The sequence below is a fragment of the Polyodon spathula genome, chromosome 4 (genome assembly GCF_017654505.1).
Source record: "Polyodon spathula isolate WHYD16114869_AA chromosome 4, ASM1765450v1, whole genome shotgun sequence".
Taxonomy (NCBI): domain Eukaryota; kingdom Metazoa; phylum Chordata; class Actinopteri; order Acipenseriformes; family Polyodontidae; genus Polyodon; species Polyodon spathula.
Window position 1 is genome coordinate 85,777,370 of NC_054537.1, and position 19,181 is coordinate 85,796,550.

Sequence of the window (19,181 nt, forward strand, 5' to 3'; positions counted from 1 at the left end):
TGTTTTTTTATGACTTTATTCATTTTAAAATCAGTTGTGAAGCTTTTTTGAGCGTGCTGAAAAAAAGCTTGTATTCTGATATTAACAAGGTTGCCTTTTAGCGTATAAGTACGTGTTTTTTTTTTCTGTTACCAGTATTTTGTGCATTTGAGTCTTGCAATGAATATTCACATTTTGCTCCTTTTCAAGCGTTCTTATTTATCAGTGTACATGTTTTAAAAACAAATTGGTTTAGTTTTAGTTTTGTGATGAAACTGGTATTTGTATTGATTTTATTGTTAATCTCTAAACAGTTTGAAGCATTTTTGAGTTGTGGGCCAACAGTATGAACTTTTTGCATTAACACGGTATTTCATGCGGTTGTTTTGCAATGAAGATTTGTTGCTGGTTAATTTTTGATTGATTGTCCATGCTTACCAATGTACAAGTTTTGAGGGTGAACAATAAATGTGTGTTAATAAAGATGATACTTATCGCTTTTATTAATTTTAAAACCATGTTTGTTTTGGTATTGTACTGCAAACCTGCCTTAATACACGCTTGTGCTCCGATATTTACAGGGCTGTCTTTAGTGGATGTTACTATTTTTATTATTATTAAAATACATACTGTTATTACCCACTGACACAACCTTTAATGATGTTGCTGGAATGTTGTAATTTACTTATGTCGTTTCTATAAGGTTGGGTGCAGGCAGCTTTTCATGATTGCATCTGAAGTATTTGCAGATGTTAGTGATCTTACATAATAAACATAGTCTCAAATATTCACCGGTCTCCAACAGGTGCCAGGGCAAATATTGTAAATAAACGCCAGGGCGTTTGTTTAACATTTTACGTTTTTGTTTTTTTTGTTGTTTTTTTGTTTTGTTTAGTTTTGTTTAGTTTTTTAATAAAAGTAACTCTCTTAGTGTTATGGTTGATCAAACTAATAAGAATATTAACTTAAGCAGCGATACAAGTTGAGTTTTATGCGATACAGGTTTTTCCTTGTAGCCTATACTTAGTCAAACAATTACTACACCTTTCCAAAGAGGTATTTTAGTTGTTTTTGTTTTATTTTTAACTTTTGAACTCAATCTCATACGCCAAAAAATAGACATTTCGTACAGTAGTACAGTTTGTTGCTGTTTTTTAGTACATGCTGTACACCAACATAAAGGGAAAACAGCATAATTTTACACGAATAGGAGTGTTTTAGGGAATGAGATTACTGTAAACAAAGCTTTTGAAAACTGCTTGATTTATAACCCTTATGAGTACAGGTGACAATTACGGCAGCTACTGTTTGAATGTTCATACTACGCTGGTGGCATTCGCTGTCATGTAAACTCTTTTTAAGTGTTTAATTTGTTGGAAAGTAGTTGATGAAATGCCAGGTTTATCATAAGATTAAAGTGAACAACAGTGATATATTTAAAAAGGTCAGCACTGCAAGACCAAACTTGTTTAGTTTACATATTGTTTTGCTTTGGCTATTTTAAGTTAGGTGTTTAAGCTAACAGTGTTATGTGTGCAGTTTGTGTTTGTTCTCAACATACAGTACATATGTTCAGGGAGTAGAGCATTCTGATAAAGCTTGTGTACCGTTGTATGATTATTTCATGATGAATTTTAAAATATGCAGTTACAGTGGTTTGGAGAAGTATTTACCACCCTGCAAAGTTTTTACATTTGTTGGCACCTGAGCATACTCCATGACTCTTTCATATTAGACTTTACATGTAGAATCTACACAAACTACTCCACAGTGATAAAGTTTAAAAAAAATGCATATAGAATATAAATAAGTAAGATTTTCATTGAAAAACAGATTAATCTCAGTTGCATAAGTATTCAACCCCTTTGCTACAGCAGCCCAAAATTAGCTCAGGTGCAAACTGTTTGTTTGAAAGGTCACAAAATTTGTGAAATGGTTCCAGCCTGTGTGTGCTCAAAGTGATTTAACTTGTAGATAATTTCCCTCAGGTATATAAAGACTTTCAAGCTGCAGCTCACATACTGATCCAACAACGCAACCATGAAGACCAAAGGCGCTGATTATCCTTCTCAGCACTGTAAAGTCCAGTAGAAGTGGAAGATGCACCATACCACCCAGACACTACCCAGATCAGGTCTCCCTCTCAAACTGAGCAGCCGGGCAAGCAGGAAACTGGTTCGGGATGTCACTCTGAAGCCAACAATAACCTTGAGAGATCTTCAAAATTCTGGGTCTGAGATGGGAGTCAGTGTTCACACATTAATAATAAGCTGGTCTCTACACAAAGCTGGCCTGTATGGTCGGCTGGCAAGAAAGAAGCCATTACTCAAAAAGCCCCATCTTAAATCATGTATGGCGTTTGCAAGAAAGCATGTAGATGATACTGCAGACATGTGGAAAAAGGTTTTGTGGTCAGACGAGACAAAGTTTTTGGTCTAAATTCCAAGCATTACATCTGGCGCAAACCCGATACTGCACATCAACCAGCCAACACCATCCCAGCTGTCAAGCGTGGTGGTGGCCGCATCATGTTATGGGGATGCTTCTCTTCAGCAGGGACTGGGAAGCTTGTCAGGATAGAGGAGAGAATGGAGGATGCAAAGTACAGGCAAATCTGCCAAGTCAGCTAACACTCTGAAACTGAGGGAGAAATTCACATTTCAGCAGGACAGTGACCCGAAGCACAAAGCCAAAGCCACACTGGAGTGGTTGAACAAGAAGAGAATTAATATTCTTGAGTGGCCCAATCAAAGTTCTGACTTGAATCCAATCGAAAATGTTTGGCGAGATTTGAAGATTGCAGTCCATCGATGATCCCCAAGAAGCTTGTCGGAACTGGAGAAGTTTTCCGTGAAGAATGGGCAAAAATTTCCCCATCCTACTATGCAAAACTAGTAGAGACATATCCAAAGAGACTCATAGCAATGATTGCTGCAAAAGGTGCTTCTACAAAATACTGACTTAAGGGGCTGAATACTCATGCAACCAGTAAATTTAGTTATCATTTTGTACATTTTCTTTGCAAGTTCTGCTGACATTTAATCGCCTCATATAACAGTGTTCAGTTTAACCACTACAGCTTTTGAATAAAAAAAAAAAGTTTGTTTGAAAAACTGTGCACACATTATTTGTAATTCAACAAAATGTGACATTATTGGTAGGGGGTGACTACTTCTGCAAACCACTGTATAAAGATCTGGATGGGTGTGACATTTCTCAGAATTTTCTGAGTTTAGCATGCAATGACAGGTATTAAACAGGAGGCTGTGATCTGTTACTATTAAATTTGACTTTTGATAAAGTTATTGTTTTAGTACATCAAAGGAATGATTACAGATCTAAATTTACTTGAAAGGGATATACTTTAAACATTGTATGGATTAGGTTGTATTTTTCCAACTGGCTGTGTAGCATCTGTGCCTCCAGCTTCATGTTAAGCAAGTGGAAGTTAGAGATGCAGCAGTGTTTTTTGTTATTGCCCTGGTCAATATTTTCTTCCAGACCTACAGTTTCAAAGCATGAGTCTTGTAAAAAATCAGCATGCAGGGTAAAAATAGCAACAAAATAATAATAATCGTAATCCTAATCATCATCATCAACATCACAGCAAGTAGTTCTTATCATCAAAAATGTAAACGCAGTTTATTGAAAAATAATATATATTTACTACATTTCAGATGTTTCTTCGGTGTCTTGCCAAGGCAGCGATGTCAGTGGAGACGATGCTAGTGTTTGGTCCAGAGAGATGGATAAAGGGCTCGAGATGTCACAGAGGCTCGCTGATGGAATGTTTACCGGGGCGGAACTCGACCTTGAGAACGAGGAGTTTATGGTGAACATCAGCACCCGGCTTCAAGCGGCAGTAGAAAAACTTTTGGAAGCCATCACTGAAACTACAAATCAGGTAAACCAGCCTTTGCCTGAGTTGACCACGGGTTAAAAGTAATGCTGGGACAAATATCCGAATATTCAAACTAATGTTTTTTGACATGTATTTGGATACAAATATCAGACTACAAATGACAAAAATACCTTGCACTTATACTGTCTCACCAGAATTTGCAGGACATTTTCAAAAAATGGCTAATAAAAAAGAGCTGTGTGATATGTGAGATTAATATACAGTTGTAGTCAAAAGTTTTGCTTTTGTGAAAGAGGTTACAAAATAAAATAGTTACAAGAAACTGCAGTTATTTATTTAAGCAATTTTTTGCAAAATTCTTATTCAGTTAATGCCCTGACAAGAACAATGAAATGAATAGCTGGTTCAGGCACTTTTAGGAATAATAACCTCTTTTAAACAATTAGGATATTTGTCAATCCGCATTTGGCATATTCTTTAGTGATTCTTCTTCAGCGCAAATTTGTTCCAGTTCCAAAATTCTGAGGACTTCTCTTATGCACAGCCTTCTTCGTACCAAAGATTCTCAATCAGAATTAGATTGTGACTTTGACAAGGCCATTCCAGAACCTTGATTTTTTTTCATCAAAAAGGCATCATACACAGGTCCCTAGTCATTTTTTTCTCCAGAAAAAGCAGAGAAAATCTTTCAATGGCAGAGAAAGGCCGATTAGAAGCGGGGAAAAAAAGAGGCAGATCTGAGCAATACAAATAGTCCCTTCACCACCGACATAAACAAACAAGATAGCTGCTTCCGCATCCAACACTCAAAGAAAATCGTGGACATTTGCCAGTGTTTTTGAGATCTTATAGTAATAAAATAATGACTTGGATAGCATTATTGAGGAGTTTGGTGATAAATTGAGTGATCGGAAGATGATTTATCAGTATGTACTACTATGAAGAGATCTGTGATACATACAGTGAACAATGAGTGGGGCAGGGCTGGAGATGCAGTACTGAGTGTCCTTTTCATATGCAGTGTCTTTTAAACCTGTTTTTACTGTGAATAAAATTACTTTTAAACAGCGTGTGTAAAATAAACAGCTTGTGTGGAAATAAATTAGACCTGATACGCCTGACAGGCGCTGAATAAATGGACCGAAAAGGGTTAAGCAACTATCATTGTGACATTTTCCTAAGAGTGGCTTTTTCGTTGGCCTGCAGCCATTTAAAAAAAACTAATAACTTGTGTTTTACTTGATGGGGATTGTTCAGTTGAAATTTGAGCCCAATACCCTAGAAATCATTAACTCGCAACCTTAGTGATTTCTGGAACTTATTCCCTTAGTCAGTCTCCCATAAAAGAAAAATAAGGCTCAATGTATTCTATCAGAAGATAAAAACTCTCACTGCTACTGTACCAGCAGTACAGCCTGTATATTAGAAAACATATTGGAAGGTCATGGAAATGTGTTTTGTTCTCTGGTCCACGGACAGTAGTAATAAAGTTGGTTGTCTTGTATTTTGTCTGCCTTTAACCCCTTAGGGCAAATTGAAACAGGGTGTAAATCTTAATGCGGTATTTCACAGTACTTGTCATAATGTACCAATGTTTTGTTAACATATTCAATTAAATATTATCAATATAAAAGCAACTATAAGTGAAAATACAAGTGGAAACAAAACAGCAGCAAGTGCAAATGTGTCCATATGAGCTTGATTTGTATCCAGCTTCTCTTATGCAGAGTTGTAGGGTTTGGAACTTTTTTTTAAACAAATTTGATATATTTTTATATTCTTAATTAGTAGTTACCAGTTACCTTGGTGTGAAAGAAGCAGTTTAGAGTTATGTTTCTGTCAAAGAAGTGCCAGAGGTGTCTTAATGTTCAATGACACTACAGCTTTTTACAGCTGGTGAATGATTATAATTAAGGCTTCCATTTTTATTAATTTTATTTTTTATGTTTTATTTTTTTTTTTTTTTTAAGCTATTTTCAGTTATATGTATAGTAACTCGACAGTACTTGCACACTTAAGTTAGACCTTCTTTCCTTTGCTGTCTTCCACAATGAAGTCCTTATGGTCACAGGTACATTCTTCTGGGTTTTTTTGTGTGTAGGCATTACTCTCCACAATTTGTATTAAATCCTCTGTATCCTAACTGTAGTACAGCTTTAAATCCCGCGAACAAGCCTCCATTCCTAATTGTAATCTCGTTTTAAATCTTGCGAGCAGAGTCTCCAATGGAAATTAAGGAATGTGCTGCCACTCAGTAGTTTGGGTGGTTTTAAAGTAGTGCTGGGTCAAATATCCATGTATTTGGATACAAAAATCAGATTTTTGCCTTGCACTATTTTCCGTCTAACCAGAAGTTGCGCGACCAGTTTAAAAAATGGCAAAAAATAGAGCTCTGATATGTGAGATTAATATAAAAAAAAACACAAACACAGGGTCAACACAGCAGCTGTTGAGCCTCCGTTTAAAAGTTTCAGACAGCAAAAAGTAAACAAACCAGATTATGCACGTGCACACGCATAGTGATCTCAGACATAGAGAAAAGGCAATCACAACATTCTGGAATGCATAGCTTAAACAGTGCCAAACTTGCTGGAAATGTTGTGTAGTGATTTCTATATAGATTGTATATATTATATATTTTTTGTTGCAACTTTGTTATGTGGAATGTACGAGAACCATAATGGTGAGTTTTCTTTCCCCTTCATTTTACAGCGCCATTTCCACATTTGTTTTATTTGAAGTGTTTAAAGTTTCATTTCAGTTTTCATTTGCTTGTTCAGCTACAAAAAGGACAAGTAAACCTCATGTTATTACTTTATGAAAATGTGTCAATGGCCACTGTTTACTGTGAAGAAACGGCAATGGCAAAAATGAAAAAAAAAAGTAAATAAATAAAATGCGGTGTCAACTTTATGTACTGTTTATTTCGTGACTAAACAAAACAACGTTTAACTTGAACTGTTATTTGGCATTCTTTGTTTTATAGTTAATTCACTGGAGTAAAGTAAGGCCTACACAACGTAGTCTTTACTCCTGGGATATTTTTCTACTTTAAAGTGTTACATTTCGTAATGTCTTGCTGTAAAATAAAGGCACACACACAGGGGACATGGCCCCCTGCCCTTGCTGCTATGCTGTCTCTCCCTGTGTTCTGAGCAATATAATGGCTTTTATTACTTTTTGAAAAATAATGAATCCCAACAAATATTTCAATTATGAGTGAATGTCCGAAAACAAAAATCCTGTGTTTGTCTCCCAGCACTAGTTGTAAAGTATTCAGAACAGCAATGATAGATACAAGTCAGGAAGGAGGGACATTGCCCAGCTGCACTGGTAAAAATGTTTTTCTTTTTTTAGTAGTTTTTTTTTTTTTTTTTTTATGGGAAAGGGGTGGTCAACATGAATTGGGTAACCATTTTCACTTTTTTCTGGTGTTTATTGGCTATACGCTGATTGAATATTTTTTTTTATCAGGGGTGTTTTATTGGTTAAATCCGAAAATCTGAAGCCCCAATTGTACTGCATGTTTTTAAGGCACCCTTAAATACCATTATACAGGAACACATGCCTTCTCAATGAATTGACAAAACTCAAAGACTTACCTAATACAGCTCTGTACTTGCTAATGAATATGCTCAGATCTATTAATAGCTACTGGGTTAGTTTTTGTATTTTGGGGGAACGGAGTGTTATAAAAAACTGTATCAGAGACTCCCCCCCCCCCCACCATAATGAAGCTGTATACACGTTTACAGACAAGGCATTCAGAAGTTATAAGCCTTAAAAACTTTTTATAGAAACAAACATCTAAACAAGAATGTGAACATGTCTGCTATGTGTGCAGTTATAAAAACAAAGGTGATGATTATAGATCACAAACTCCCCAGCTGGTGTAGGAATTTATTTAATCATCATGCTAAATATTGAAATGTGAAAAATGTCTTATGGATTTTACATAAAATAGCTACAACAAGGCTTTTCAAAACTGTTCATATGACCAAACAGCAGCAAACAATACACCCATTATTTTCCAGATTGATTTTGGTTAGCTTATTTGCGTGATACTGAGAAGGGCCATTTACTGTACAGTCCTACACAGGTAGATGCAAACCTGTCGGAACACTACGAAGGGTTTTATCTTCACTGACGTGGAATCAGATTCCTGCCTGACAGGCTTTTTTCAAAGGGTGGACTGCTGTTTGCGGTCTTGTCTAAAGGTGCAGACTAGGCCACGCCTTCCTTCCCTAGTGACCTATATCCTGTAATCACTCATTGCAGGATGTGAGAAGCTGTGTTTACCTTGCTTTGGTGAGAAAATCTACTTTGGAAAGTAATCGCTATGTTGCCATTTTCACACTCTATTGGTTGTTCTATGAAGTAGTTAATAGCCAGTGTGTTGTTTTTTTTCTTCTTTGAGCTGCTGCTGTTATGGAGACCTGGAATTATTAACATGGTTACTTTTGGACTCCCAGAAACTGGCTGTTACATGCAGTGCCTGGGAACTGTGCTGTGTTTCTGATCTAATTCACTGGCTTACCTTGCTTCATTCTGATTGCTCTTTGAACACAGAGTTCATTGAGAAACTTGTTGAGAGGAAGGTCTGGAAGCATATTTTCCAATAAGGAAAGTTTTCATTTTGTCAAACTGCAAGCTTCAGTGTTACTTGGCTCTTTTAATCTCTTTGTTTACATGGATCCTGCTGCACCTTGTGATTTCCTTATGTGAATGCGTACTGTTTACTGAAGGCTCTTCCTAGCAGTTCCGTAGAGACAGACTACAAGATTACCTCTTTTCAGTGTGGCACCTTAGTATTAGAAGTCATTTTCACAAATGGCGTGTGCCTCTACAACAGGCTTTGAAGCAGAAGAGTAGCACAGGATTCCAGCAGTGCCTTATGGAATGGATTCTTATCGGACGTATTGGAAATCACAAACGGCGGGAGACTTGTGGGTGGAGGGCCAAGATGAAGATGTATATGAAGTTGAAACTTTTGTGCCTTTGCCAAGACCATTTGCAATTCCAACCAGCTTAAATGATAAAAATGCAGTGCTAGTGCAGACACATATAACCCATGTAAATCACAGAAGCAATGGGCATCTTCTTAAAGTTATCTCTAAAATATCTTTACCTACTCCACCTTACACTGTAAGTATAAGGTTTTGAGTGTTCCTCTTAAATTAATTTCTTTATGAAGAAATAATTTCCTTTAAAGAATTTGCTTTCTCCTTGCACTGTAAATCAGTTTTGTAACAAACAGTATAAAATAACCAATAATATTTGCTATTCTGTTTAACACATGCCTAAACCTGTTTATGAATTTAGAAGAGCTGTTGAAATGTATTACAATTTAATACGTTTTTATATTCAGGGTTTCAGGTTTAGACAAGAACTCTGGTATACATTTTGGAATGATCATTCTTCCTTGGTGACACACTGTCCTGTTCTTGCTAATTTAATTTTAACATGTGGCTTTAAAAAACAGTTTTGTACAATTGGCTTAAACCCCCAAGCTAGAATTGTCACTGTCTCTTATTTCAAATGCTAGTTTGATTGTTGTCCCTTTCATAAGATGCTGTGTTTTGTTTTTGTTTTTTGTTTTTGTTTTTTTTGTCCTTAATCTGCGCCCCCCCCCTCCCAAAAAAAATCTGAAAATTAAAAAAAAAAAAAATTCCTGAAGCAGATTGATACACTGAATTGTGTCATGTGCGGTTGACAATACAAAAATCCACATTTTGTTACAACAAACTTTAATAACTTGCTTTTGTTATTTAGTAGTCGGTATCACACAATATTTTACCACAGAGCATATGCGTATTAATACGAAGAATCTTCAACCGTGCTTATTTTTTTAGTATTAAGATGGTTGTGTGTCTTCAGTCTACCAGCTGTTTTGTTGTGTAACCATTAACTATTTACCAAGATAATAGACACAGGTAGTATTTCACTACTGGCTCTTTATTACAGAAAGTGTATTTGTTGAAAATGGAAATTGTAGGTGTTGCTACATTTAGTAGTGGTAGCACTATTGAATTAATATTATTATTAGGCTATTTTCCTGGCATCAAGATTTGAGTTGCCGTTCAGTTTGTGAAGTTGCTACGTATGGGACTGTTCTCAAACTGGTGATGTGCTGTACTTTAACATATTTGTTTTAACAAACAAAACATTTTAATAATCATAATAATAATAATAATAATAATAATAATAATAATAATATGAGAGCTTGAAAGAAGAATCGTGATTAGCCTGCAGAAATAGGATTAGGGCAGTTGAGAGGGAGTAGAGCTTGAGCTGATTGAGAGATGTGTTATGCTGTGAAAGATTTTTTTTTTTTTTAGTGGACCCATGGAGGTAATCATTTGATAATATATAGCAAAAGATCATAAGTTAATAAATAATATAACTGCGTTCAGCTTTATCTAGTATTTGAGATGCATGAAGATCACAAAACGTGCACAAGGAATCAATACTTTTGTAATTGAATGTTTTGAATCCGATAATAAATGTACATATTTTACATGCAAAACTCAGCTGGGTTTGGATGTTTATAAACCTGCAACCTGATTCCAGCCTGAAACGGGTTTAAATGCATTGTTGTGTGTGTTGTGTTGTGTGTGTTGTATGTATATATATATATATATATATATATATATATATATATATATATATATATATATATATATATATATATATATATATATATATATATATATATATATATATGCCTTATTCCTTGAACTGTGTTGAGTTACAAGATTCTACACAAGGTAATTGTAAATAAATTGAACAAATATTTTTTGCTTTGTTCAGCTTGAACATGCCAGAATCACCCAGACAGAGCTCACACGCAAGTCATTCAGGCGCAATGCTGAGATCAACGAACTTGTAAAACGTCAGGAGGAGCTGCAAGAGAGGCTCAGTGAAGAGACCAAGGCCAGGGAGCTGTTGGCTTTGGAACTCCACAAAGCTGAAGGTTTGTATGACATATACACAGTTAATACTGTACACTCATTTGCTTTTATAAGTCTGAGATGTATGAAGCAAATGGAAATCGTTATGGTTTTAAACCAAGTTAATTTTAGAACATGGAAAATAAAATCCTTAGGTCTTGGGTGTAATTGCTGGATATAAATAATTGATCATCCTAAGAAACTTAATATGTCTTTTTGCAAGTTGTGAAGAGACTAACTGATGTAGCATATCAACATAGTGCTCCTGTATAGGAGGACACAAAATGCAATACAGTATAACTAGATCATACTGTCAGGAGAGAATGTCACGTGAAGTAGGGTTAATTGTTCTTGTTCTTGCTGCTCCATTGAGTTAAAGTAAAAAATGTCATGCCAGGATAATTAAAATGAGACCAGAGACCACTGTTTGTTTTTTTTTTTTTCTTACTGTACACCAACTGATTTTAAGTTCACATATTTCTGATATATGTATAGTGTAAGAGGCATGGAAACCTAGGTGATAGCAAAGAAATTAGTTGTACTTTGTATTTGTGAAATGTATTTAATGGAAAATTTGACTCAAGTGGTGAACCACCTATATTACTTTCTACATGGGTACCCCTTGAAGGACAAGTGATATCACAAATACTGTATTTATATAAAACAACACAGCATTTATAAAACACATCTATTCACAGTTGCATGTTGTTTAAACAATCAAGATAATTTTCTTTAAAATCCTCAAAGTCCATCATGTACATTCCTTGGTGCTCAATAATAATAATAATAAAAGCCCTTTATTTCCTTGTTCATGACAGGTACCTTAAAATTCTCTTAAGCTGGTCACTCACTAGCTTGTGTTACTTAGCAAACCTTTCTAGAAGGTATAACAAAAAGACCTCCTTCCCAAGGCACGTTATTTCGCCTACAGCAAATAATTGAATGGTCAGTGGTTCATCATCACTGTCAAAAACTGTTATAGACCAAGTCTAGTATTTTATTTATTTTTTGTTGTTGATTTATTTTTATTTTTTTGGCAGATAAATGAATCCTAGTGTCACGTGTACCATTTCAAATTAATTAATACAAAAACAATTTAAAATTTGTATTATGGATTTTCAGTGGAGCACTGCTGTAGGGGTCATGTTACTTGTGAGGAGATTGTTCATCTAATTTGCCTGAGCTATATTTGTATTATTGTAGTAAGAGGATTGTTTTTTAATAATGAAAGGAGTGAAGGGCCCAGTATACAGTAGATTCCTTTAAATCTATAACAACCTAAGAAGAATTAGGAATATGTATGTATAATATTCATACATTGTTTCATATTACTTTAAATTATTGTATGTGATATATTTATTTTTGTCAGATGTACTGTGCCTACACCTTCAATAGCTATTTCTAACAGGCTTACTGCACAGGTGTGGTGTTGAAATACTGGTTAAGCTGCCTTAATGAAGTTATAGGCAGCATGTGAGTCTTTCATTTGGGGAGGCTATTAAACAGTTCCCCCTGCATTTATTGAATCCAACGATGTACAGTAAGATACACATACATTTATATATATATATACACATATATATATATATATATATCATATATATATATATATAATATATAATTTTTAATATATAAAGAACTTCACCTTTTATTGTCACATCCCCCTTACTGTGTGTGCACTACTGATTTATAAGACAGATCTGTTACAATGGGGTGCACTAGAGATCTCGACTGAAAAAACTTTTCTTTGAACACTTTGTCTGAAAATTTCAAAATAACAAACTTGTCAGTTTAACATTTGTTATAACTATTGTCAGGTACATTATTTAAACAGTTGAAGCAACATATGGGGATGTATAACGCTGTATTTTTCAGAACCCACTACTTGCTCTTTCAACATCAAATTAGAATATTCATTGCATGTCTAGGCCTGCATTCCACTGATTTATGTTGTTGTGCTTCATTAAGTTTGTGTTAATCTTTGATAGGGATTCTGTTTATTCCATGTTGTCCATTCAAGTTTGCTGCCTTAACTATGTTTGAGGGCTAAAATTCCAGGGGAGTGTTGAAGAAACTGTTAATTCTAGAGATACTTTCATGCCTGATAAAGGGCAATGTTGCATTCTCTGCCCACATAACTATTTTATGTAGCTATTTCTATTTAGTACCATTACAATTCTGTATTTTCAGAACGTGCCAAAAGAAGTGCACACACACATATACATTCCACAGAATCCACTGTAATCCAAACATTAATTAATTAAAATAGATTTAGGCTTTCTATGTTCTATCCAACTAAAAAGCATCAAATTTATGGGGTGCACATCATTTTTTTAAAGTGATGTAATCTTATTTTACATTTGCCAATATGTTGTTTTCTTAGGGTTTAGCCAGGGTTTTTAAAGTGTTGAAAGTGTATCAACAATATTACTTGTGTATAAAGTTTCTTACCTTAAACGTATAACACCATGAACCTTATATGTAATCTATAACTGGAAAATATGTTTATTTACATTATTGCATATTCTATAGTTAGTAAATGCATGTTATTTTTACAGGATGTCCATGTGTTGATCTTTCTCATTTTCATTTTACCAGGGAAGAGTAGTCTGAGACAGAGACTGAGAAGCAGGATAAGTCAGACAAAGTGAAGACTAAATAGACCCACAGAAACAATGGAGGGAGAGAGATTGAGAGAAAAGAATACAATATAGAAAATATATATGAGTTAGAGGCAAGGTCACAAAAGGGATTCATGTTTATTTTATTCTGAGGGTGGACAGACAATCTCTTACTCACCTGTTCTTTTGATATAATAAATAAATACTATTTTGTACATTGCAAAGGAAAGTTTCTAATGCCAGTCTGTGGGGTATTGACTCTTGTGTCGTTCTGAATTTCAGAGGAACAGGTAAGCAGTGGGGTTATGATCACTTGAAAGGAATCGCTAAGTTAGGCTATTTTAGACAACGAAATGGGTGACTCCATGGTTTCCAAATTTAATATTCTAGTCACAAATTCCAACCTACTTTTTGATCCATATAGAAGTCTGTCTGTCTGTGACCTTTCCTGTAAAATGCTGCTCAACCTAAAATACTTCCTTAGGGGTGTTTTTAAGTTTAGTGAAATAATTTAGCTTCACAGGCAGATGCTTTTATCTGGCATACAACAGATAGCAATTGGAAAAGATGAGTCAGGGTTGTGCACTGACATAAGATAATGCTTAATAAAAATCTCATGGGCTGTGCTTTTTATACTTTATAATTAGGGGTCAACTTAAATCGCAGAGAAATTACATATTTTCCTGGGTAGGTTATGAAATAAAATTAGGATATTGCTGCCTGTTTAAACATTAAATAAACTTAAGTAGATAGTATTTCAGATTACTATAAAAGACTAAAAATAATGGTACTTTCTTCCTTACTAAAACAGAGTGCTTTCATTTGTTAAAGCAAGCATGCAACATCTCCCTGCAGTTTCTGACTTCATTCTCTGTCTGAATTGTGAAAATTTACCCGTACATTGAGATTGCACGCTTTGTATCCACTGAATTGGTTGGCAGTATAATGCAAAGTTTTGCCAAGTTATACAGATGTGGAAATAGATTGGAGACAGTCCTAAAACTTGGTTACCTTTAATAAAGGCCATATATGCAACATGTTCGTTGTCATGTTTGTCCCATCCAGGAATTTATTTTATTGGTACTGTGTCAAAAGAAGGAAAACGTGCTTAATTCGGGTTTAAAATTCTAACTGCATTTAAAAAGTAAGCAGCAGGTTGTTTTGAAGCGAGGTGGCTGTGCTAGATCATACCTGTAGTACTGATTTAACTTGCCTACAACCCACAGGAATTCTTGTCTGCACTGACTTTTAAGTTTTTTTTTCTGAAAGCTATTTGTTTTACGTTCTGTTTAGTATAGCTGCTGTAGTAGCCTTTCGTTTTAATGTGTGATTTTTTAAGCTAAATCGCGATCGATTGCATTTTCTCCAAAGTTGTATTACAAGATGTACAAAACAGTTTACCTCCATCTGCATGGAAACTTTCTCTGGGAAATTTCTTGACAATCCTCAGCCGAAATATACTTTGCATTTTTTTTAGCAACCTAAATCAAAGAAACAATGCAACGCTGACTTTGTCCCACCTTCTACTGTACAGTACAGGTCACAGTAAAATCAGTACACTGATAGGCTGATTTACACATCGTTTCATGTGAACAGTAAACAAGAAAGTTAACCGCTTTGGAGTAGCTTTTTTAAATGTTATTTGCCTAAGGATGTTTTTTTTTTTTTTTTTTTTTTTTTTTGCCCCAGTGCAATGCACACAGGAATAAAAAATAAAATAAAAAAACTATCTACAGAATTAAGAAGTGTATCTTGTGGTGTGCAGTAGTTCATTTTAATTAGGTGAATATTGCTTTCAACTCTCAATTTACAGATTTTTCGTGAAATCGCAAATTAGGTAGATCCCTAATTATAGTACTATATAATACATTACATGTCATTGTGTACATAAGAGTCCACATACAACAATACAAAAATCACACAAGATGAAGCTTTTTTTTTTGTTTTTAAACAGTGAAAGAGGACAACCCACTTTGTAACAATACTGGCTGCAGTAAGAATTCTAAATGTTCCCACAGAAAATAATGTTACTGTAGTGAAAAAATTAAGCTGACAAATGTTTTTTGATTAAAAAGCACTTTATATACAAGAAAGGTATACCTCCAATACAATCATATCAGCACAAGTTTCAAACTGGCTTTGTCAAGGCGTCAGTGCAGCTCAGTGTATATGTTTGTATCAGAAAGCATGGATATCCATGGAGTCAATTCGACAGATGAAAAGACTGACAAACTTTTACAAGCTTTGATATTTAGGGCTCCCGAATAGCGCATCCAGTAAAGGCATTCCGCATGGAGTGCAGGATGCGCCCTATAACCTGGAGATTGCAGGTTCAAATCCAGGCTATGTCACTGCCAACTGTGACCGGGGTTCCTAGGGGACGCTGCACAATTGGCCAAGCGCCGCCCGGGTAGGAAGGGCTTAAGTTGGCAGGGAAATCCGTGGTTCACCACACAGCAACGACCCCTGTGGCCGATAGGACACTAGCAGTTCTGCAGGGGTCCTGCTAGGTACAACGTGGTATGCAACACCCCACAGAATTAAGACAAATGGGAGTGGAATCACCAGTTGCTTACGAAGGTATAAATATCAAGTCTTGTAAAAGCTTGTCAGTCTTAAATATGAAAAGCTTGTCAGTCTTATCATCTCTTTTAAATTACCTCCATGGATATCCATGCTTTCTGATACAAACATATACACTGAACTGCACTAAGGCCTTGTCCAAAGCCAGTTTGAAACTTGTGCTGATATGATTGTATTGGAGGTATGCCTTTCTTGTATATATAGTGCTTTTTAATCAAAAACAAAGTTTGTCAGCTTGATTTTTTCACTACATTACATTTTTCAGCCAATTATACTTTTATGATGTTGATGTAAGTGTGCAATTTGTTGTTCTATGTATGATGATGATACAGACTTCAGTGTGCAAGCAACATAAAATGAGTATTCAAACTGCAGTATGCAAGCAACATAAAGCGAGTATTCAAATATGAATCCATGTATGGTAATTCAAGTGGTGCAGTACTGAATTAAAAACGGTTTAGATAAGTTAGGAGGCATCGCCTGTCGCATTTAGTTTGTGTTGTTGCCGACTTACTGTTTTTATTGTTCTTTTAATTTACACAGTAGTACTTAGATGTCTGTTCTCACATTGCAGTATACTAAAAATAATTATGATATTGCTTTGATCACTATGGATTTTTATAAATTGAAGGAAAAAACAGATGTCAACTGTGCCTCAACTTTGATGTAGTTTTCTCACTGAAACAGTGTTTGTGCTGCAGGCATCCTCGATGGCTACGCAGGTGAGAGAGTGGCACTAGAGGAGCAGGTACAGCAGAAGGCAGAGATCCAGCAGCACTTGGAGCAGGAGCTCCAACTGACAGGTAGCCGTTTGCGGGAGCTGGAGGAAGAGCAACAGATAATGCGTCAGGAGAGGGAGCTGCTGTCCAGGCAGCAGGACGCCATGAGAGGCACTGCAGGATCCAAAGAGCTGCGTAAGTACACGAGAGACACAGCAGGACCCAAAGAGCTGCATAAGTACACCACCCAGATCTGCACTGAGCACATTGCACATTGCCAACATACACAACTGAACTTCTTTAAGAAATAGATTATTGTTACATAATAGGTCTGTTTTTTGTAGATCAGATTAAAAAGGGGGATTAGGTTCTGTCAAAGTGTCAGTAACTATATATGAAATTTTATGAAATTGAAATCCTATGAAATTTTCAGGGTAGACATAATCTGAATGTTTTTATTTATTCATATTAAAACGTTGTCATTGGGAGTAGGTGTGTCTTTATTAGATAAAGAACATAGGTTTCTCTATTGCACTTAACAACTTCGTATTCTGCTGCTAATATGCACGTTATAAACAAGCTTAATTAATAAAAACTACAGCATTAAAAACATTACACTATGTAATTGTATTTGAAATCTATGTAGGAATCAGTCATTTATTACTGTTTAGCTTTATAATTTGCCCCAAAGTAGTGTCTAAAATCTGTAGTGATATTTATTCTTCAGTGATCTTTGTTTTTTTTGTTTGTTTTTAACTAAAAAAAACACCAATGTCATTTATAAATAACCGATTAGCATTGTGTGAAAAATATGTGAGATAATACCATATCATTTTTTTGGCAACCATTACAGAGTTGTTGTATGTTTTCTATGGAATTGGTTTATACATTACAGAGTAATTTGAGTTTTTTTTAGTCTCTTTCAGTTAATAGGCACAATATGTTTGCTGAAGGCTTACAAGAGCTCAGAGTGTTTTGTTGTTGAGCTGCACCCTATATAGTACCTCCCACACATCTTTAAACACAGTTTGAAATAATGTGTGACCGGTCATTTTCATTAAGAAAAAAGGTTCTCAGCTAAAACATAGAAACATCTTTACCTTAGACTTACTTCAAGAATAGAGAGATGAAAAAAAATCTTAAATACTAAAAAATAAAAGATATATTTTATATGTATTGATTTCCCAACAGCATGATGCCCGTACATGCTTTATTTTTACATTGAGTTTTGTTGAGAACAACTGTTTATAGTTCTTGAAGTTTTATTACTACACATTACTCGCTATATATTTGTGTCAGTGATTGTACATACTGTGAATGTAGGTAACGTTAACCTACTTTTTCAACGTTGCATCAGTCCAAAAACATTAAAAACAATATATGGGACAGTATTTGAATCTTGTAGCAACTTACACCACAAGTTATTTTCTGTCAGAGGTTGGCGAGATGTGGTGTTCAAAATCGAGACGAGAGGTTGTAAGTAATGCTGTAAATATGTATGATCTTGGGACATCCTAAGGAACTGTTTTACAAATTGTTTATTCTCCCAGATATTTTTCAGTTGGCATCAGCTTCATTTTCTACAGAATCTTCTAACAAAAATGTTTTTATAAACTGTATGACCACTTCTTTCATTTTCACATCTTGCCTGTTTTCTGAAGTCATGTTGTAAAAATGGCTGTGAATTATTGTGCTTTTCTGTTCTCCTAGGCCTAGTTGAAGCTGCAGTTGATGCAGCACCTGAAGCAGGTGTGTTTTTACAGAGCATGGACAATTTTCAATCGGATGGCACACTTGCAGAAAATAGACATTTGTGAATCAGTGCTATGAGCTTCAAGCTTGCTTGCCTTGTACTTGCTTACTTTACTAACCTACTGCTTTGGCTCCTGATTTCCATCCATTTTCTAACTTCAATACCAGCTATATCAATACAGATTTACCAAGCATGATAAAACACTAATCAGTAATTGTTTAAGTATCCTAAACCGCAATCATCTTCACTGGCTCTTGACACCATGAAGATATTAATGAAAAGAAGTGAGAAGTCCTTTTTATTTTTAGTATATAAAAGCATTATCAATCCTCCCAGTGCTTTTATGAACAGAGATTGATCTTTATCATTTGTTTGCTAGGGCTATATGAACTTTTTAAGAAGGTGATTGCTGTTGTTTGCATACTTCCCTGCCTGAAATGCATATGGTTACAGAAACAGTAATTTATCCAAAGTTGTTTTTTTTTTTTTTTTTTTTTTTTTTTTTTTCTTCTTGCACTTTTCTCATCCTTTGATTTTTAAGTAACACTTATTGTGAATTTTACTCACAATACAAGGTTAATGCTGGTATGGGTAAGATTGGTTTCATTCTTAAATCTGGTATATAATGGGGAAAGCATTTGGTAGTGAATTTACCATTGCATTTATCACTAGGGAAAGGAACAATTTGAGTTTACCTTGATGCTGTCAGCTGCC

At 35.1% G+C, this 19,181-nt stretch overlaps 1 protein-coding gene across 12 annotated transcripts in view; it reads left to right on the forward strand.

Annotated features, from left to right (window-relative positions):
* akap9 (A kinase (PRKA) anchor protein 9) overlaps positions 1-19,181 on the forward strand; it is a 102,820-nt gene that overhangs the window by 53,178 nt on the left and 30,461 nt on the right. For 10 of the 12 annotated variants that reach the window (XM_041248854.1, XM_041248855.1, XM_041248858.1 and 7 more), the window contains 4 exons: positions 3,657-3,883; positions 10,652-10,814; positions 16,697-16,909; positions 18,425-18,463. In XM_041248854.1, coding sequence (XP_041104788.1) covers positions 3,657-3,883; positions 10,652-10,814; positions 16,697-16,909; positions 18,425-18,463 — 642 coding nt within the window. The remainder of the gene's footprint in view (positions 1-3,656; positions 3,884-10,651; positions 10,815-16,696; positions 16,910-18,424; positions 18,464-19,181) is intronic. The other 2 variants (XM_041248859.1, XM_041248865.1) reach the window with 1 other exon arrangement.